The sequence below is a fragment of the Cricetulus griseus genome, chromosome 4, assembly GCF_003668045.3.
Source record: "Cricetulus griseus strain 17A/GY chromosome 4, alternate assembly CriGri-PICRH-1.0, whole genome shotgun sequence".
NCBI classification, from domain to species: Eukaryota; Metazoa; Chordata; class Mammalia; order Rodentia; family Cricetidae; genus Cricetulus; species Cricetulus griseus.
In genome coordinates this window covers 6194281-6216672 of record NC_048597.1, presented here as the reverse complement: position 1 = coordinate 6216672, position 22392 = coordinate 6194281, and the positions used below count along the sequence as shown (strand labels likewise).

Sequence of the window (22392 nt, the reverse complement as noted above, 5' to 3'; positions counted from 1 at the left end):
ACACACACACACACATGCATACAGACACACACATGCACACACACACACACACACACACATGCATACAGACACACAGACACACACAGACACACACACACACACACACACACACACACACACACACACACACAGACACACGAGCTAAAAAGGTCTAGCCAACTTGGAAAGGGGAAAAGAAGAAAAGTTACCTCTTGTAGAGAAACTAATGTCTGAGCAAGTTAGGCAAGTGACACTGACACTTATGTCACTAAATTGGCTTATTAAACCGTAACTGAAAGGCCACCTGCTGCGCACATCATTAAACAATTGCTGTGTCAGATAGCCACCTCCAGTAGATGGCAGTGGCTTTACATCAGCGTCCCTCTGTGTCAGTGTGCTCCTAATCACACATCTAAACCACTGCACGGCAGCTGTCGCTAGGGACAGTCCGACTGCTCTAGGAAGGAGCTATAAGGAAGACAACCTGGACTACACCCTCTTGAGTTCAAGGGCATGAGTGTCTGTCACTCCAGTCTGGGTTATGGATGTCTAGAGCCTCAGTGACAATTATCTGGATGCTCAAGTGGATCCCACCCGTTTTTAGAAACAGGAGTGATGGTCAACCTTGACTATCAGTTTGATGAGACTGAAAATCCCTCTGGAAATAATTCTGAGCATGTCAATATGGGTGTTTCTAGACTGGTCAGTTGAGATGGGAGACTCCCACTGTGTCAGTGGTGCCACCCCATGGGTTCTGGTTGGGAAATGGCTCAGTCAGTAGAGTGCGTGCTGCACAAGCAAGAGAGCTGTGTGCAGATCTCCAGCACCTGCATATTATTAACCAAAAGGCAAATGCAGCAGGGCACACATGTGCCCCAGCATGGGGCAGGCGGATAAACAGGCAGAACTCCAGGACTAATGAGAGACCTTATCTTAAAAACTAAGGTGTAGGGCTGGAGACAACATGAATCAGCTGTTAAGAGCATTAGCTGCTCTTGCAGAAGACCCAGGTTCAGTTCCCAGCACCCGTGTGGCAGCTCACAAGTGTCTATACCTCAGTTTCAGGGGTTCTAACATCTTCTGGCTTCCTTGGTGACAGGCACTGCACACAGTACACTTACATACATTGGAGCAAAACACTGGTACACACAAGGCAAAACTAAAGACTGGAAAGACTCCTGAGGAGGCTCTGACTTTTCTCTGGACTCGTGCTCGTCCCTTCCCAGCTCAAAGCTCCCTTACCTGTTCTTCCTAAACAGCCGCTTTCATAGCTGTCACCTCTCACTTGCGCATTGGATACAGCATTTATCCTAGAATAACACAAAATCAACCAATGAGCTTTCAGGTCAGTAAAATATACGCAGGTTTCTGAATATCATTTAGAAGAGACATAGAGTATTTCCTAACTAGAGACAAGATTTTGACAGTTAAGTAGTTAATATAACAGAAATCCACATGCATAGCAATATTATTCTTTTTGTTTCCCCTGAAGCACACCCAGAAAACACATTAGCTTTTCACCTGTCCCAAAGACTATGAAGCAGCAGCTGGCTCCCTCCTCCTCTTTTTTCTTTCTTTTGAGATGGGAGCTCACTATGGCAGCCCTGTTACACAGGCCAAGCGGGCCTCCAATTCACAGACATCTATCCTCCTGCTTTGTCTCCCAAATATGGGACTACCTATTTTATACGCGGACATACAGATGACTCAATGTTAGTTATCTCATTTTAAAGTTTTCATTAAGGAATAAACAGGTGGGGACTGGAGATGGCTCAGTAGTTAAGAGCACTGGCTAAAGACCAGGCTTCATTCCCAGCACCCACATGCTAGCTCACAACCATCTGTAACTCCAGTTCCAGAGGGTCCAGTGCCCTCTTCTGGTCTCCATGGGTGATGCACACATGTAACATGCCTACATACATGGGCAAAATATTAAAAAGACTAGACAGGAGCTAGGGTGCAGCCTAGTGTCATAGCACATTCAGTATGCCTAAGGCTGTGGGTTAAACTGAGAGAGATGGGAGAGAGGGAGACAGGTGTGCTAACAGATGGGAGAGAGGGAGACAGGTGTGCTCACAGATGGGAGAGAGGGAGACAGGTGTGCTCACAGATGGGAGAGAGGGAGACAGGTGTGCTCACAGATGGGAGAGAGGGAGACAGGTGTGCTCACAGATGGGAGAGAGGGAGAACAGGTGTGCTCACAGATGGGAGAGAGGGAGACAGGTGTGCTCACAGATGGGCGAGAGGGAGACAGGTGTGCTCACAGATGGGAGAGAGGGAGACAGGTGTGCTCACAGATGGGGGAGAGGGAGAACAGGTGTGCTCACAGATGGGAGAGAGGGAGACAGGTGTTAGGGGCTGGCTACACAGGTGTGCTAATTGAAGGGGAGAGAGGGAGAACAGGTGTGCTCACAGATGGGTGAGAGGGAGAACAGATGTGCTCACAGATGGGTGAGAGGGAGAACAGGTGTGCTCACAGATGGGTGAGAGGGAGAACAGGTGTGCTCACAGATGGGTGAGAGGGAGAACAGGTGTGCTCACAGATGGGAGAGAGGGAGACAGGTGTGCTAACAGATGGGAGAGAGGAGAACAGGTGTGCTCACAGATGGGCGAGAGGGAGAACAGGTGTGCTAATAGAAGGGCGGCTTGCGGCAGCTTGAATGGATAGCAAGCAGTTTTATCTTTCATAATATAACCATTCTGGTCTACATGTTGAGTTCCAGTAGGGCTACATAGAAAGACCCTATCTCAAAGTAAATGAATCAATCACTAAACACATAAATGAAGTAAAACTGTTATGCCAGGTGTGGTAGCACACACCTTTAATCCCAGTACTAGGGGGACAGAGGCAGGCAGATTTCTTTGAGTTTGAGGCCAGCCTAATCTACAAAGTGAATTCTAAAACAGTCAGGACTGTTACACAAAGAAGCCCAGTCTTCAAGAAAAAAAAGAAAAAAGGAGGGGAAGTAAATTCATTGTGTTAAAGAAGAATCCAGCAGGGCTGGCGATGGCTCAGAGGTTAAGAGCACTGGCTGCTCTTCCAGAGGACCTGAGTTCAATTCCCAGCAGCCACATGGTGGCTCACAACCATCCATAATGAGATCTGGTGTCCTCTTCTGGTGTGCAGGTGTACATGCAGACAGAGTACTCATAAAAATATAAAAAAACAAACAAATACTTTTTAAAAAGTAGAAAAAAAAAAGAGAATCCATCAATAAAGTTTAGAATTCCTTTAAAAAAAACCATTAAAGGTTAAGGAAGACTACTTTTTTCAAAAGGCAATTCTAAATTGAAAACCATTTCACACTTACATGAAGAAAGCCAGTGTAGAAAACACACCACATGTGTGAAAAGCGTGATTCAACTGCTCAGGCTTAGGATAGACCACAGCAGCATCGATCATTATCCACCAACCTGTAAAAAACTGAGAAAGAGCCCAGGACCACAAGACATTAAACTCACAGCACCTGCTCTTCAGCTGACATCCCCAAAGTATAAACGAAGCAAAGTACTTTTACTTTTGTATTTGGGGTGCTAGATTATAAAAATAGGCATCCTTGGTCTACTTGTTCTTTACATCTGATGATGTGAGTTACCCAGTCAAACCTGAGTAAGAGACTCATTGGGAATGGTCTGTTTCCTCCCTCTACCTCAGGACTCAGCAGCAGCCTCCTTTAGCCAGCAGCCTCTGAAACCAGGCAGCACTCCCTGGCTCCTGAGGTTTCTTCTCTCTGAAGAGTTCCTTGCAGTGCAGTTCTGTCCCATGGAAGGCTGCTCTGCTGGGCTACTAACTTACCAGCAGCAGCTGTCACAGCTCCCAGACTTTTATTAAAAAAAAAACCTGCTATTGTTTTAATTTACGTGACTTCATTAAGCACCCTGTAGCTGACTGGCCATGAGTATATAAAATGTAAGGTTTCCATGTCAACCAAGCTAAGCACACCTAAACAGAGAAATTAAGGAAAGGTGTGAGAGCCCTTTGCTAAATTGACAAAAATAAGAGACTTGCATAATCTTAGTGCTTAAGAGAGTTCAAAATTCATTTTAAAACATTTATGGAAAGGCTCCAAATCCTCCCCCACCCCCCAGAAGTGTCTGCACATCAGTGAGTCCTGACAGTAACCACACAACGCAAGTCACTCCATCAGAGCCCAGGACTGACATGCAGGCACAGTAGGTATAGTAATCTCATATCAACAACTCAAGCACCTTTGACTATACAACCAACAAAGTCCAAATTTTTTTGTTGTTGTTGTTTTTTGTTTTTGTTTTTGTTTTTTGTTTTTTTGAGGCAGGGTTTCTCTGTGTAGCTTTGGAGGCTGTCCTGGAACTTGCTCTTGAAGACCAGGCTGGTCTGGAACTCACATAGATCCACCTGCCTCTGCCTCCCGAGTGCTGGGATTAAAGGGGTGTACCACCAATGCCGGGCCCCAAACTCTTTTATTAAGTAAAATAATAGTTAAACCTGGGCTCTCTCGGGGTGGTGGTGATGCACACGCCTTTAATCCCAGCACTTGGGAAGCAAAGGCAGGTGGATCTCTGTGAGTTTGAGGCCAGCCTGGTCTACAGAGTGAGTTCCAGGACAGCCAGGGCTACACAGAGAAACCCTGTCTCAAAAAACAAACACAAATCAAAACAAAACAATAACCTGGGTTCTCCTGCTGGGGATTCGGTTCAGCTGGCAGAGCTCATGCTTGCACCAGGCCTTCAGTCTAATCCCTGGCACGACATAAACCAGGCAAAGCAGTACAAGGTCGTTTTTTTTTTGGCTACACAGCAAGTTCAAAGTCAGACTGGGATGTATGAGTTCTTGTGTGGAAAAGAAAGAAGAAAAAGAGGCCAATGACTCAGCAGTTAACATGAGCCTCTGAGTCTGAGGACTGGAGTTCCACCCCAGGGATGCACTCAGTAGGAGGAGAGAACCAGCTCCCCAAGTTATCCTCTGACCTGCATACAGGTACCACACACACACACACAAATAAATACATATGATTTTTAAAAAGCTAAAGCAAAAGGAGTGAGAAAGACTGGTCATGGGCATGGTGGACCATGACTATCATCCCAGCACACAGAGGTTCACTTGCAGTTCAAGGCCAGCCTGGGCTCTGGGTGGCTCTAGGGAAACCAGGGCTACAGAGTGATACATGTTTCAAAAAAAAAAAGAGAGAGAGAGAGAGAGAGAGAGAGAGAGAGAGAGAGAGAGAGATTGAGCGCTAGGCAAGGTGGTACATGCTTGTAATCCCAACACTTGGGAGGCAGAAGCAGGACCCCAAATTTGAGACCAGCCTAGGCTATAACTTAGACCCTGACTCCAAAGCAAGTGTTTGTGGGGAGGTAAACATATTACAAAAATACAAAAGATGCTGAAACTTGTTTTGTTAAAGCAGTAGAGGTGTTGTAGGAGTCTTTCTAGAGAAGCACTCAGACACCAATGAGAGCAGAAGAGAGATGTCACGGATGGACGGAAGCCAGAACAGGAGATGTCACAGACAGACAGATGGAAGCCAGGGCAGCTCCAGAAAGGTCTTGATCCCAGGTCCAGTTTGCATTCTCACTTTCTACTCTAAAACCACAAGGTGGGCGGTGAGCGGGCAAGTGAGATATTACAGAAGCCTACATGGCAGTCAGGAGGCTGTTGAGGGCAACGGCCCATTTCTCAGCCATCCCTCCAGGTCACTCTGTCCCAGGCAGCAAGTGAAGTCATACTTGGCAAACAGGCAGAACAAGCAGGGCTCTAAGGATATTACTGAACACATCAGTAAATCAGGGACTAGTAATTGGTCTTTCTACTTATCCCACCTCAGAGGCAGGAAGTGGTTCACAGAATATAAAGTACGATTGTTTGATTCATGACTTACAAAACATCAATAACAAAAGAAAACAAGTTGGGTTCGGTGGCTCCCACTGCAACCCCAGTATTCAGGAGGCAGAGGCAGGACCAGGAGCTAAGAGGGTCCTCAACTATAGAGCCAGTCCGGAAACAAAAAAGATGAAACAGAAGATTTGGGAAGCCAGACCACAGGTTTGCAAGTGAGACCAACATTACCCTCCCTCTTCACCTCACCTCTACCCACCCTACCCACCGCTACTTTCTTTTAAAGTCTTCATATTTCCATAATAAAAAAGTTAAGTAAAACAAAACAGAAAGGTAGGCAAGCAAGCCCACTCTGCAGTCCCCACCTTGAATCCTAGCACTTAAGGCCAGCCTAGGATACAGAGTGAGTTTGAGCTACATGAGACCCCATCTCAAAGCAAAATAAACTTCTTTCTGGGTCTCAGGCTGAGGCTTCCATTCTTACATAATGTAAGGTATCACCGCTGTCCACACAGCTAATCTTCAGTGAGTCAGTCACACTGAGTGACAACAAATTCTGAGACTGTGAAAAATGCTGCAACCAAAGACAGGATACCAAATTTAAGTCATCCTCAAAGAGAAATAAAACCATGCACGTGGGGCTGGATTGTAACTCGGCCGGTAAGGGCCTTGCCTCATGCACATTAACCCCAGCACTACAAGAAACCTAAGGCAGCACAGATCCCCTGTAATCCCAACAGTTTCCAGGCAGAGGCAGAAGCACAGAAGTGCTCGGCAGGCTTGGACTACAATACCCCACCTCCAAACACAAAAAGGAAACCCTACCAGGATATGTAACAATATTACCTATTCCCAGCAGCAGGGCAAATGGTGAAAGGCTGTCACCATTTAAGGACATTGGCATTAACTTCAAAGATGAATGCAAAGGCATAATGTCACCCATTCATCTGTCTCACTTACCAATATGCCTGCAACCACGGAGGCCACGGCATTCCTTCTCTCACTCCAGTCAATACATTCACACTCTGGCCATCGGAAGTTATCTAGGAAGCCTGCCATTTTTACCCTGTAAGCATGGATTTGTCATTAAGTGATGTTTCCTACAAGACAAAAGACAAAAATAATGAAGTTAAAGAAATGCTTTCTAGCCGGGCATTGGTGGTGCACGCCTTTAATTCCAGCACTCAGGTGGCAGAGGCAGGCGGATCTCTGTGAGTTTGAGGCCAGCCTGGTCTCCAGAGCGAGTGCCAGGATAGGCTCCAAAGCTACACAGAGAAACCCTGTCTCGAAAAACCCAAAAAAAAAAAAAAAAAAAAGAAAGAGAGAAAAGAAATGCTTTCTAAAAACTATTCACTTTGAGTCTCTCTCTCTCTCTCTCTCTCTCTCTCTCTCTCTCTCTCTCTCTCTCTTTCTGTGTGTGTGTGTGTGTGTGTGCGTGGGGTGGGGTGGGGTGGGATACCCACAGAAGCCAGAAGGGGAGGAAGGTCCTTTGGAGCTGGAATTACAGTGGTCTGCCACCTGGCATGGGTGCTGGGAACCAAACTTGGGTCCTTCAGAAGAGCAATATAAGCCCTTAATCACTGAGCCACCTCTCTAGCCCCAGGAAATGCAATCAAGAAGTAATATGTCCCTAGCTGGGTGTGCTGGTGCACCCTTTTAATGCCAGAACAGGAAGATTTCTATGAGCTCCAGACCAGCTTGGTGTACACAGCAAGTTGTAGACCAGCCAGGGCTACACAGTGAGACCTTGTCCCAAATAACTAACTAACTAACTAACTAAATAAATTATTGTATTGCTTTATTAAAGTTTTAATCCTAAATTAACGTTCTTATCTACTATAATTATGAAAACCTACACTTCAAACAGTACCTATCGAGGGGCAGAGGCAGGCAGGTCTCTGAGTTCAAGGCTGTGCTGGTCTACAGAGTGAATTCCAGGACAGCCAGGACTACACAGAGAAATCCTGTCTCCGAAAAACAAAACAAATAAATCCCAAAGCAAAACAAAACCTACTGAGATGTATGTAGGACTGTTCTTGGACACCAGGGGGTGCTACTGGGTTTTAAGCCATCATTTCGGTTTTTAGCACCCGCAGGTGTTGGGGCAGCACCCAGCAGCAGAGAATAGGAAAGCAGGAAACCTTGGTTTGATCACCAGCACCACAAAAGGAAAACAAAAACAAAAATGCCCTCTGTAAGTGTTTTGATGTGCCTCTCATTGAGAGGAGGACGTGTAAAGGAAGAAGGGACACGCCTAGCCCACACTGGAACTTCTGAGATTAGGTCATAGCAGGCAATGCAGCTTCTACCTGCTTCTCTAGATACTGATTCGTGGTGAGTCCTTGGTGAGCATGGAAAATCTCCAAAGCTGCCAAGCTGTGAGGAAACCAGTTCCAGCAGAGTCCGAGGGCCAGACATGTGAGTAAAGTAGGTGAGCTGTCCTAGAGGCCAGGTCACCCACTCCCAGGTGAGGAGCTTTCCCAGGTGAGGTGCCAGGCACAGGGAGCAGAGAAACACAGTCTTGGCTGGGCCCTTCTCAAGTCTCTACCACAGAAGCTAGTCAGTAGACAAAAGGCACCTGAAGCCTCTAGGTTTTGGGGTTAATCTCTAATGCAACAACCGTTAAAGAAGGGGAGAAGTGGTGGGAATGAAACTGTTAAAAGGGTAGCATACTAGCCCATAGGAGCACAACGCCCTTGATCCCAGCACTCAGGAGCCACACGCAGCCACGTCACTGTGAGTCCCAGGACAACCAGGGGGACATAGTGAGACTGGCTCAAAACAACAACAAAAATAAATAAACAAATAAATCAAAGAGAACAGCACACTACATTATACTACAATAAAAACAAAAAGACTGTCCCAGAAGGAGGTTCAGAACCATCACAACTTCTAAAAAGGACAAGGAAACTTGATTTTAAACCACTGGATATTGCTTTTCAAAAGTAGCAAGAATCTAACGTGACTCAACCTTGTAAGCAAGAAAATTCAATTGACGGGACCTGCTTTTATACAGCCCCACCCACCCCTAAGCCCCCACTCCCAGTCTAGGAAACACAAGAAGGCTTTACGGATTAGCGATATCAGATTAGCTGGAGACTGCAGAAGGAAATCTCAAGCAATAAATCATGGGGATAATCCCAACACTTTAGAGTAAACTCCCTTCCAATACCTTCAACCGACCCCAAGGAAACCAGCTGATGCCAAAATAATGGGGAAGAGTCTAGCTGCTGTCCACTGCATGGGAACTTGGTGGGGGCTCAGTTTCACCAAGTCAGGGGGGAATTTCCAGGCACACCCTAACAAAGAACAAAATCTGGTCTCACAATTCGATCAACGTGACCAACCAGCTGATCTTAGCTGCCTTGAACAGCAAAGAGCAATATTAGCACCTCTTATTAGCAGTACGAGCAAGATATTCTGCAGACAAGTTATCAGACTGTTAGCAAAAGATTAAATATCAGCCACGCAGGCATGAAGTGAAAAGGCGGGCAGGCGTCAGGAAGGCCACTGTCAATGTGAAAGAACACCTGAAGGTCACACGAGGTGAACTTCATCTCCCACAAGAGCTCAATACCAAACTCATTCCCCTACTACCTGGTGGAAGTAGTTCTAGAAGCAGAGAATTTGTAGCTATTTCCACGCTGACCTGTGACCATCCTGCCGCTTGAACTGCATAGGTCAGGGATGGGGCAGGACAGAAGAACGTGGAAAGTAAAGAGATTAAAACTGTGCCAAAGAGGCGCAGCAGAGATAAACAACAGTGTATCCAAACCCTCGGGTCTCAACAACTGAGAGGTCACTGGTCCCAAACACAGTTGGCAAGTACTGAGGTGGGGCTTGGGGCTGGGAATCGAGGTGAAGAAAGGCAGCTAAGAGCTCCATCCCAGTAAGGGTTAATGTGGACGTCACTAAAGAGTGGGGCTTCACTGGCTGTAAAGGGGAAGCCAACTGAAGACCTCTCAGGAGAAAAGGGCCCGGAACACCAAGGCCCCAGAAGCATGGGAAGCACGGGAAGGGACAGAGTGTCATACTAAGAACTAACACTCTCAACCGGGAGGCTCAGCCTTCATGTGACTCGACTGCTGATTTTTACCACCTGTAACTCCAGCTCTAGGGGATCCAATGTTCTCTCTGGCCTCAGGCACTGTGCACACATGTGGTACACATACATGAAGGAGCCACACAGGCATGAAGGGACATCCAATCCCTGGAGCTGGAGCTACAGGTCATTGTGAGGTAGGTAGTCTTCTGTAAGACTAGTTAGTACTCTAACATCTGAGCCATCTCCTGCCCCCAAATAAACCTTAAGACAAAACCCAGGTGGACAGCCAGCAGCCCACAGGTTACCCTGCAGGTTTTTGCTCTTGGCAACAGGAAACCACAAGAGGGTTGTAAGCAAGGCAGGGACAGAAGCAGATCTGTAACCGAGAAAGACAGCCATGGTTGTGACTTGTCAGCTACGACAGGACCTGAAGAGGAACACAGACAAACATTTGCATAACGTCAAACAGATGAGGGGAAGATGGGACCTGAGCCACACTGTTTGCACAAGCTAAGGAAAAGGTTTCATTAGCCATGTTTTTAAAATCTTAGCCACAGGCAAGAGTGCCATTAGGCCTTCCGGCCAAATGCCTGGTGAGCGACACTGATCAGAACTGGGTCTGTGGACAGGGAAGTGGGAGAGGCGACCAAGTGTGAGTGACACTGGCTGAAGGTTGTGCAGGTGGAAACAAACAGAAGACAACTCAAGCAGTCTAGAGAGGAGGCTGCTAGCCAGGGCCCAAGTGGTGATGTAGCCAGGGCTCTGGAGAAACGGTGGTCATGTGGCGATGGGAGTTCTCCTTTATCTGCTGTCTTCCCACAGCAGGTGTGCTCACACAATGGTGTTAACTAGCACTCAACTCTTCTAGAGCATTTTCTAGATATCTCCTCAAGTGCCTCCTGAGGGGAGGAGCAGGGGGTGTTGGAGGGGCAAAGATAAGTAAGATGTGGCCTCCATCCTTAGAGCACTTATATGCTGGGGCAGACTCAGCTGCCACTTCTAAATTCTTTTTTGTTTGATTTCTTTTCTAAGACAGAGTCTCATGTAGCCCAAGCCAACCTCAAATTCACTATACAGCAGAGGCTGGCCTTGACCGCTGATCCCCCTTCCTCTACCTCCCAAGTGCTGGGCTTACAGCGTCACCACCAGATGGGCTCATTAAATTATAGTTTGTAACATTAAAAACTCTGGGGATAGGGAGGTGGCAGTCACTGAAGTACCTGTCTTGTGAGCCTGAGTTCTTGTGTTCGGATCCCCAGGACCCATGTGAAAGCCAGTATGACAGTTTGAGTCCCTATGGTGGTTTGAATGTAATGGCCCCCATAAAATCACAGGGAGTGGCACAGTTAGGAGGTGTGACCTTGCTGAAGTAAGTGTGGCCTTGTTAGAGGAAGTGTGTCACCATGGAGACAGTCTTTGAGATCTTACCTATGCTCAAGACTTGCCTAGTATCTCAGTTCACTTCCTGCTGCCTGCAGGTCAAGGTATAGAACTCTCAGCTCCCTCTCCAGCACCACGTCTGCCTGCGTGCCGCCATGTCCTGCCATGACGATAATGGCCCGAGCCTCTGAAACCATACGCCAGCCCCAATTAAATGTTTTCCTTTGTAAGAGTTGCCGTGGTCATGGTGTCTCCTCACAGCAACAGAAACCCTAACTAAGACAGTCTGCAACCCTAACACTGGAAGGGGAGACAAGTGGATCCCAGAGCTCTAGATTCAGTGAGACCAACTCAAAACTCTACAGTGGAAAGTGACAGAGGAAGATATCCAGCATCTCTCTCTCTCTCTCTCTCTCTCTCTCTCTCTCTCTCTCTTCTCTCTCTCTCTCTCTCTCTCTCACACACACACACACACACACACACACACACACACAATCTTTAAAATCTGTCAAGAGCTGGGACTGTAGCTCAATGTAGAGCATTTGTCAAGTATTTGTTAGGACCTGGGTTCAATCTTCAATGATATACACAGAAAAAATGTGAGAAACCAGATTAACAACAACAAAAACACGAGCACCATTCAAGGTGCTTGAACCTCGCAGAACCAGAGTAGAGCAAACTGACTCAGATGAAAGAAAAGTAGAACCCGTGGCTCCCGTCACTGTGACCACACATGTGCCCTGTCACTGTGACCACACATGTCACCCGTCACTGTGACCACACATGTCACCCGTCACTGTGACCACACATGTCCCCGTCACTGTGACCACCCATGTCCCCTGTCACTGTGACCACACATGTCACCTGTCACTGTGACCACCCATGTGCCCTGTCACTGTGACCACCCATGTCCCCTGTCACTGTGACCACACATGTCTCCCGTCACTGTGACCACACATGTCACCCGTCACTGTGACCACCCATGTCTCCTGTCACTGTGACCATACATGTCTCCCGTCACTGTGACCACACGTCACCCGTCACTGTGACCACCCATGTCCCCTGTCACTGTGACCACACGTCTCCCGTCACTGTGACCACACATGTCCCCTGTCACTGTGACCACCCATGTCCCCTGTCACTGTGACCACACGTCTCCCGTCACTGTGACCACACATGTCACCCGTCACTGTGACCACACATGGCTCCCGTCACTGTGACCACACATGTCCCCTGTCACTGTGACCACACGTCTCCTGTCACTGTGACCACCCATGTCCCCTGTCACTGTGACCACCCATGTCCCCTGTCACTGTGACCACACGTCTCCCGTCACTGTGACCACACATGTCACCCGTCACTGTGACCACACATGTCTCCCGTCACTGTGACCACACATGTCCCGTCACTGTGACCACACGTCTCCCGTCACTGTGACCACACATGTCCCCGTCACTGTGACCACACATGTCTCCCGTCACTGTGACCACACATGTCTCCCGTCACTGTGACCACACATGTCTCCCGTCACTGTGACCACACATGTCCCGTCACTGTGACCACACATGTCCCCTGTCACTGTGACCACACATGTCCCCTCACTGTGACCACACATGTCTCCTGTCACTGTGACCACACATGTCCCGTCACTGTGACCACACATGTCCCCGTCACTGTGACCACACATGTCTCCCGTCACTGTGACCACACATGTCCCCTGTCACTGTGACCACATGTCATCACTGTGACCACACATGTCCCGTCACTGTGACCACACATGTCTCCCGTCACTGTGACCACACATGTCCCCTGTCACTGTGACCACACATGTCTCCTGTCACTGTGACCACACATGTCTCCTGTCACTGTGACCACACATGTCCCGTCACTGTGACCACACATGTCCCCTGTCACTGTGACCACACATGTCCCGTCACTGTGACCACACATGTCACCCGTCACTGTGACCACACATGTCCCGTCACTGTGACCACACATGTCACCCGTCACTGTGACCACACATGTCACCCGTCACTGTGACCACACATGTCCCCGTCACTGTGACCACACATGTCCCCTGTCACCGTGACCACACATGTCCCCTGTCACCGTGACCACACATGTCCCCTGTCACTGTGACCACACATGTCACCCGTCACTGTGACCACACATGTCCCCTGTCACTGTGACCACACATGACTCCCGTCACTGTGACCACACATGTCTCCTGTCACTGTGACCACACATGTTCCCTGTCACCGTGACCGCACGTCACCCGTCACTGTGACCACACATGTCACCCGTCACTGTGACCACACATGGCTCCTGTCACTGTGACCACACGTCTCCCGTCACTGTGACCACACATGTCCCCTGTCACTGTGACCACACATGTCTCCTGTCACTGTGACCACACATGTCTCCTGTCACTGTGACCACACATGTCTCCTGTCACTGTGACCACACGTCTCCCGTCACTGTGACCACACATGTCCCCTGTCACCGTGACCACACATGACTCCCTAGTCTATTCAGCACTCACAAATTCTAATTTTTCTGTTTTGGTTTGGTTTTAGATTTTTGACACAAAGTTTCACTGTGAACTCAAGCTGACCCAGAACCCCACTATATTCCAGTCTGGTCTGGAACTTAAAATCCTCTTCCCTCCGCTTCCCATGTGCCAGGCCAGCTTTCCACAAGAACTCTTTACTAGTACTGAAAGGTTTTAGTTCACACAGAGAAAAAGGTTCCCACAGGCCTTGGCCCAAGACAAGGAAGCTGGCCCCACCCCAGGCACATGCCATGGTTTAGACGGGGGCAATCGCCAAGACAACCAACCCTCTTTGGGTCACACCTGGCTGGCCAACAGACAATCAAGGACTTTTCAGGGTACGTTCTGTGGTTTTTCCTTTGTAGAAAAGCAGGTCACACCTGGGTGACCACTCTAACATGAGATCATACTTTGTAATCAATCACTTTGTGCCCCTTGCCTGTATGCTGATCTGTGGTTTTTTCCTATATAAGGAGCTTGCACCCCATGCTGGGGTGTGCAGCTTTCCCGATATTGCTGACACCCGAATGCGCATTCGTTCAATAAACCCTCTTGCTTTTGCAGCTCTTGGTCTGGTTTCTGAGTCTTGGGGGCTCCTCGGGATCCTGAGGCCCTTAGGGGTCTGGGGGTCTTTCATTTGGCCAGCCAGCCAGGAGGTCAGAGGAGACCCCAGACTCATTACCGAGACTAAGAGGAGGTAAGTCCGGCCGGCTTATTTGGATTTATGTTTTCTGTTTGTCTGTCTATTTGGAAGCCCTGTATAGGCTATGCAGGCTTTGTAGAGACTCACGAGGTAGACTGACGAGTCGTTCCCCTCTGAGTCCGCCCCTGGAGGACGCTCCACAGGGAGTTTGGGTGGGCGAGGGCAGCAGGCAACCCTTGTCCCTGGGAGGGAGATGCAAGTCTCCGCTCCTGTTTGAATTTGTGGTTTCGGTTTGGCACCGATTTGCAGCGAATGGCCAACATTTAATGTTGGCTGGCCTCGGGACGGTTCTTTTAATCTTGAAATTATTTTACAGGTAAAAGAAAAGTGTTTGATTCTAGACCCTAAGGACACCCCGACCAGGTTTATCTAAGATGGGGATGTCTAAGAGAATCAAAAAAAGAGCAAAAAATAATAAAAATTTAAAGAGGGTCAAAAGAAAGTCATAAAAGTGTAAAAAAAGAATGTAAACTGTTTACTATGGGCTCTCATATCTATTTATAATAGTAATACGGGTTAAAAATATTGGCCACACCAGGTTAATTCTATTTAAAAGTTTTAAAAATTAATTCTGTATACTTGTTAAAAGGTTCTATCTATGTTTTCTGGTATAAATGTAAATTTTATTATAAGCCAAAAGCCAAAACAAAAATGGTTCAAATATTTTTACTGTCTAATTCTAACAGCAGCCAGTCACTTATGGACATAGCTCAGAATTTATCTCTGAGCTCTAGTCATTAAATTTGGGTTATCAGGAATTCAGATGTCTTTTTAATAAAGATAATATTAAAACTGTTTCATGGTTAAATCTGTCAAAAAGTTAAAACTAGTAACACTGGGAATTGACAACATAAATTTAGTAGTCACCCAGATGATAATGATTTTAAACACATCAAGGGTGCTTTATTTTTTATATTCTTACAAAAAGACATTAAAAGATTTTTAATTGTTCAAATTTATAAGGTTATAAGATATTTATGCTTCTGTTATATTGTTAATATTTGTGCTTAAATCAAAAGAGCTAAAATTTAAATTCACAGTCATAAGTTCCATATGTTAATAAAAAAATTAAGCTGTTTATTTCTTATGGTACAGTAAGACAATGACCTAAGTTTAACAAAGGGCTTAAAATAACTTCTAAGCCCATGGGTCTCAATTCTTTGGAGTTTTAAAAACAAAACTCTTTTATAAGGGTAGCCTAAGACCACCTGTATGTCAGATGTTTACACTGATTAAAGATAAACCTGACAATATAAAGTCTTAGTTTTATAAAAGCTGCTAACCTGTTATAAGATATTAAAAAATACAAGTTACTAGCCATTCTTATAAATAAACAAGTTGCCAGACTTACCTAGGCAGACTTCTAATACTACAGAGATCTGCAGAATATGGCATTTAAAATGTTAACTAAAAAGTTTATAATATCAGACAGAAAATTCCAGATCCTGACAGTGACCCAAGGTCTCTAAAGAAGATTATGGGGCTCCATGGATTGTGACAACGCTGACCAATGAGCATGATGCTCAGATGCTACACCTGCTGCCAGGCAGGACCGGGCTCAGACTGTGGACAGGCTACAGGACACTGGAGAATTGATTGCACCACCTTTGCCTAGACAAAATAAGGTCAGTCTTTACCATGTCCCTCTTCCACAGAGAGAAAAAACTCTCACTTTATAGACCTGGCGAAGATTTACTTCTGCCCCCAACAATATTGAGACTTGGGTATGGCTAACTGTATATGGACTGGACCCTGTCATTTTTAATGGATTCGGAAACTGTATGAAATTTGTCCTTCTCAGATCTCTGATAGTATTAATGGTTAAACTATAGCCAGCTTAATAGATCATTTAATAAAGTTCTGATAAGCTGATAAAACCAACTGCCTGCTGTTCAGTCACAAGCTCAAGGTTTTTGGGTTTACTTTGGTTGTCATCTAAATGTAAACTTGAGGGGCTTTTCATCGGGCCAGGGGCACCTCTGTCCAATCTATGCCTGACTCTCTGGACAGAAGAGAAATGTGCAGGCTTCTAGCCCAAATCTGTAGTTTTTGCTAGAACTCAAAGATATAAATATATTTCTGTTGTTCTACAAATACCCAATATCTGCTTTTTCTGCAATGTAGATTTCAATACAGATTGGTAATGATAAAATGTCTAAAACTTCTATGTCCTATTATATAATAAAGTTCATATAGGCTTCAGAGGATCAAAAGTCATAAAGCTTGGATCCACTTCTCACAGGTAAAAAAAGGACTCCAGATAAGTACAACTTTTGTTATCCCATCTATTTGTTCCTGAGGATGGGATTTTCTCCCTTGTCTTGGAACTCCTGTCCTTCTTGATCACTAAAAATATGGGCCTAAGAGTTCCAATAAGATATATATATATATATAATATATATATATATATATATAATATATAAGTTTTAACTTCTGTTCCCAGTTTAAACATGTCTCAACAGATTTCCACTTCTGGCAGACGAATATCAGTTGCTGACTACAGCCTGCTCCTAAAGACTGCGAGCCCTAGACTTGCTGTGGATGTGAACCAGTCCAGCTGATATGGACACCCCCTATCTCTGCAACAGAGTCTGCCAACCAGAAGCTCCTGATGGATTCCCCATTGCCTAAATTCCCTTTTTTTGCTTTTGACTAGCATTTCAGCTTTCTTGGGTCCCTAACTTCGTCCCAAAGTCAGCAGGAAGTAGCATAGAAAAGAATACGTCGCCCATTTTCCCTGGTTAAAATGCTAAGTCAAAAGGAATTCCCTTACATGGGGAAATACCAATATCTCTCACTCCTGATGGGGACGCAGAGGTGGCGGCCAGGGTGGGCACCGGAACCGCAGCACTGGTGCAGGGACCCCACCACTATAATGAGCTAAAAACAGCCATAGATAAGGATATTAAAGCCATAAAAGGATCCATCACTAAATTAGAAAAGTCTTTGGCTTCTCTAGCGGAAGTTGCCCTCCAGAATCGTAGGGGACTTGATCTCCTTTTCCTTAAGGAAGGCGGGCTCTATGCTGCCCTAAAAGAGGAGTGCTGTTTCTATGTTAACCATTCTGGAGTTATTGGGGATTCCATGGCCAAGCTCAGAGAAAGACTCAACCAGCGGTAAAAGGAACGGGAGTCCCTACAAGGCTGGTTAAAAGGATGTTTAACAGCTCCCCTTGGCTCACTACCCTAATCTCCCCCTAGTTCTTAATCAGCAATATCAGGCTCTCAGGCAATAAGAAGGACCATAGGTTTTAGGATTAAAACCTCACAAAAAAAAATGGGGGAATGAAAGATTTTAGTTTGCTGAGAGAAAAAGTTTTGAAAGATTTTAGTTTGCTGAGAGAAAAGTTTTGAAAGATTTTAGTTCACAGAGAGAAAAAGTTTTGAAAGGTTTTAGTTCACACAGAGAAAAAGGTTCCCACAGGCCTTGGCCCAAGACAAGGAAGCTGGCCCCACCCCAGGCACATGCCATGGTTTAGACGGGGGCAATCGCCAAGACAACCAACCCTCTTTGGGTCACACCTGGCTGGCCAACAGACAATCAAGGACTTTTCAGGGTACGTTCTGTGGTTTTTCCTTTGTAGAAAAGCAGGTCACACCTGGGTGACCACTCTAACATGAGATCATACTTTGTAATCAATCACTTTGTGCCCCTTGCCTGTATGCTGATCTGTGGTTTTTTCCTATATAAGGAGCTTGCACCCCATGCTGGGGTGTGCAGCTTTCCCGATATTGCTGACACCCGAATGCGCATTCGTTCAATAAACCCTCTTGCTTTTGCAGCTCTTGGTCTGGTTTCTGAGTCTCGGGGGCTCCTCGGGATCCTGAGGCCCTTAGGGATCTGGGGGGTCTTTCAGTACAATTGATCTTCCATGTGATGGAGACCTGAACAGTGGGGCCTCATTTCAGATACCATGGGGAGATGGTTATTTGCTTGCCATGGTGAACACAGCAAGAACAAAAAAATTAGTCCCAGTTTAGAGGATAGAGGAACACTGTAGGTCATTTGGAAAGAGAAGAAAGCCACCAATGTTGGGGCAAACTATGCCAAAGGGGTCAGGAGAACAGTTTTCTCAAGTTAGCCATAAACCTGGCTTCTCCATACTCACTGTGGATTTTTTTTCTTTTAATAGGCCTTAAAATCTGGCAACATGAATGATTCAGAGCAATAAGTACTTTGGGGAAAACATTTTACATATTTAGTATCAGGGAACACTTTCTTACCCTCTGGATTGTAAGTCACATATAAGGAAAATAAGAGCTGGGTGTTGGTGGCGCTCGCCTTTAATCCCAGCACTCAGGAGGCAGAGGCAGGCGGATCTCTGTGAGTTTGAGGCCAGCCTGGTCTCCAGAGCGAGTGCCAGGATAGGCTCCAAAGCTACACAGAGAAACCCTGTTTCGAAAAACCAAAAAAAGAAAAAAGAAAAATAAGACGGGCAGTGTGGCACACACCTTTAATCCCAGCACTGCAGGTGGATCTCTGTGAGTTCAAGGCGAGTTCCAGGACATGCTCCAAAGCTATAGAGAGACCTTATCTGGGGGTCGGGGGGAATGGACCTGGTAAGCACTTCTAGTTTGTGGAAAAGATTTAAATCTGAAATCAAAGTAAAAGTATGAATTTTTAGAGAGATTTCAATTTCATAACTTTGTGATTCCCCAGTAATATCCTTGTTAGAAAACAGTATTCCATGTGGATTGTTTGATGAATCTCTTCTTCTGCTTCTCAATGAGAATGATTTACAAATCTGGTAAACATCTGGTCCCAGATTCTCAGAGATACCTGCCTGATGCTGGTCTGCAAACCGGCCTCTGCATCAACACATCTGACCCTGAGTCTTCCCAAGCTGTTCCTGTGCACAGGTTCTACAAGTCCGTAAACTACTGACTCATCATTCAGGCAGTTTCACCCTTGGCACTTCACTCTCCCATGAGAACCATCTGTTCTTCCCCGTTCCCTCCCTCCCCCATGACCTGAGTACAGGTGTGCACTCCCCAGACCCATCATGACAGCCTCCTGGCAGACCTAGCCACATCACTCCTGTCCTCACCAATAGGTAGGTACTGCATTCTGCAGATGGAATGACTTCTTTAGTATAAGATAATGCAAATCTGGTAGTTTTCCTCCTGCTTAAAAGGTTGAATTGCCTTCCCCTTTGGTGTGCGAACCTGCGTTCCCCTAGCAGACCCCAGGCTCTCAAGTCTACCAAGCAGTGGCTCCCTTCAGGCTGCACAGACGCTGCTGCAGGCCCTCTAAAACCCTCCTAGTTTGACACATTGTTGGAAAGGGTAGGAAGTGAGAAGCAAGGCCTCTGCAAAGGCAGTAAGTAGGTCAGCAGAAGGGGGCATCTTGTTCCTGGTCCCTTTCTGCTCTGACCCAGGAGTCTGAGCCACCATGAGGTAAACAGCTTTTATCCATCATGGCATTTCCTCCATGTTCCTGAAGGTAATGGAGCCAACTGCAACAGGCAACAATGTGAACAGAGAGAGGTGTGTGGGGGGAACAGAGCACTGAAGCTCTCACCCCTGGGAGCACTACTCACAGGCACCTATTGCTGGGCCCTTTCCACCATCTCTTCCTTGTAGGGAGCCGTCCCTGCATTCTCCATTACAAGATGGCGCCTGCATCCGGCAGGCACCGAATGTAAACAAGTTAGTGCGCAGAGCTGGGTAACTTTCCATCCCTTGGTCTCTGCCTCTTCCGTGGCGTCAAATGGTCCGATGAGCTGCAGCGAGTCAAGGGGTAACACGTCCGAGGCGGCGGTTGCCAGCCTATATAAGGGATGGGTTCTTGGGAGTACGGGGTCTCCGCCCTGTAAGCTTATGCTCTCTCTCTCAAGATGCATTAAAGCTTTACTGCAGAAGGATCTGAGTGTCCTGTGTCGTTCTTGCTGGCGAGACGATCGCGCGGGACATCTGGTGCTGAAACCCGGGAACTTGTTAACATCGCCGGCACTTCGGAGACCCCTCAGAGGACGGGGCGGATTCAGAACTGCAGGGTGGTAAGTTCGGAGAGGTATGTTTAATCCTGATACACCTTTTTTTGACTTTGTCCTTAATTTGTCACCACCATGGGATGGGTCAGTAAAAGCCTTAACTCTAGTCTTCCTTCTTCTTTTGTTCACATTGGTCTTATAGTGTGCTCATCGTGGCTGGTGTTTCAGTTCGCGACCAAGCTTACCCCAGGTAGCCACCAGCATAATGGGCTCTTCAAAACAGAGAGACCTAATTAAAAACTGTCTAGAGGATGAGGCTTGCCGTCCCACGGTAGCAGAGAGTCAAAAAACGCTTAAAGAGGTACAGGATAATATATCAGAAACTGAACGAGATGAGAGATTAGGAGCTCAAAAAAGGAAGGACATGTCTAAGAAAAAAGGCCCTCCCCAGGATACAAAAAAGGGGGGAGAGACGATAGGGGATGACCAGTCACACCCCGGTAAATTTAAGAGACCTGTTAATCCAACGGGTGTACTTCCATCAGCACCCCCATTACAAAAATTTGGTACCGACTCCTTTTTACCATTAGAGGAGCGGAGGAAACTGCAGATGGCTTTCCCAGTCTTTGACAGGGGAAAAGGCTGTGCATGTTATCCAACACTGCTGGGAGGCCTGGGGTGCCTGGGGAAAGCCTCATATCCTAAAGTTGTTAAAGGTCAGAGAAAAGGTTGTTACAAGTCAGAGAAAATGTTCTGTTTCCTGGTAGCCAGCCACATGCAACCTGGTCACATGACTAACTGGTCGCCATTTTGCTGAAGTTAAAGAAAGGATACTTAGACCGCCATCTTGACTAAAGGTGACCACGTGGAAATTAGAGGCACCATCTTAGAAACAAGTGTTTCAGTTAAGATTCAAAATGCTAATGCTTCTAAGGGAATTTAAATTTCTTTTTAAAACCAGTTTTCAAATGTTTGATTTTATTAATGTTTGTACTTAAAGAGCTTCAATTTAGAATTATTTTTAAGCAAAGCCTGACAATGTAAAGTTCTTGTTTTATAAAAGATGCTAATCTATTATAAGATGTTACAGTTTGTGTTTTTAGAAATTAAGTTTAGGATGTTGGTAGCACACACCTTTAAGCTCAGGGTGTTGGTGGCACACGCCTTTAATCCCAGCACTCGGGAGTAAGAGGCAGATGGATCTTTATGAGTTCAAGGCCTGCCTGGTCCGGCAGATCGAATTCCAGGACAGGCTCCAAAGTCACAGAAAAACCCTGCCTCAGAAAGAAGTTAAGCTACTGTTTAAGGAATATAATGTAACTCTATATAGTTTTAAGTTCAGCTGTATTACAGAAATAAGACTTTACCTAGCCACCTGTGTGCTTCCTAAAAACAGATAATGGGCCGGCTTATACCTCTCAAAAGTTCCGGCACTTCTGCAGACAGATGGAGGTTACCCATCTGAGTGGCCTACCTTATAACCCTCAAGGACAAGGCATTATGGAACGTGCCCATCGCATGCTTACATTCGACCTGTTAACGGGCCAGGGTCGTTTTGCAGCTGATCAAACAAATCATCATTGGGGCGCTTATCCACAAATCGCCAACGCGGCCATTAGGGCCTGGAAGGCGCTCTCCAAGAAAGGAGGGGTTGACAATCAGCTTACTAAAATCATTCAAGGAACCCAGGAGCCTTTCTCCGATTTTGTAGCAAGGATGACAGAGGCAGCGGGACGGATCTTTGGCGATCCTGAGCAGGCCGCACCTCTTGTTGAGCAACTTATCTTTGAACAGGCCACCCAAGAATGTCGCGCAGCTATAGCCCCGAGAAAAAACAAAGGATTACAAGATTGGCTTAGGGTCTGTAGAGAACTTGGGGGACCCCTTACTAATGCAGGGTTAGCTGCTGCCATCCTACAGTCTCAGAAGTGCCCCCTTAAGGGGCCGGATAAAAAAAACTTACTTTAGATGTGGAACAATTGGACAT

The 22392-nt window shown here is 46.4% G+C and overlaps 1 protein-coding gene across 5 annotated transcripts in view; it reads right to left on the bottom strand.

The window, feature by feature from the left end:
• The window catches only part of Tmem50b (transmembrane protein 50B), a 40865-nt gene that overhangs the window by 7247 nt on the left and 11226 nt on the right, over window positions 1-22392 (bottom strand). For all 5 annotated transcript variants that reach the window (XM_027415590.2, XM_027415586.2, XM_027415589.2 and 2 more), the window contains exons 2-4: window positions 6755-6894; window positions 3291-3403; window positions 1222-1289 (exon numbers count right to left, since the gene is read on the bottom strand). In XM_027415590.2, coding sequence (XP_027271391.1) covers window positions 1222-1289; window positions 3291-3403; window positions 6755-6853 — 280 coding nt within the window. In that variant the 5' untranslated portion in view covers window positions 6854-6894. The remainder of the gene's footprint in view (window positions 1-1221; window positions 1290-3290; window positions 3404-6754; window positions 6895-22392) is intronic.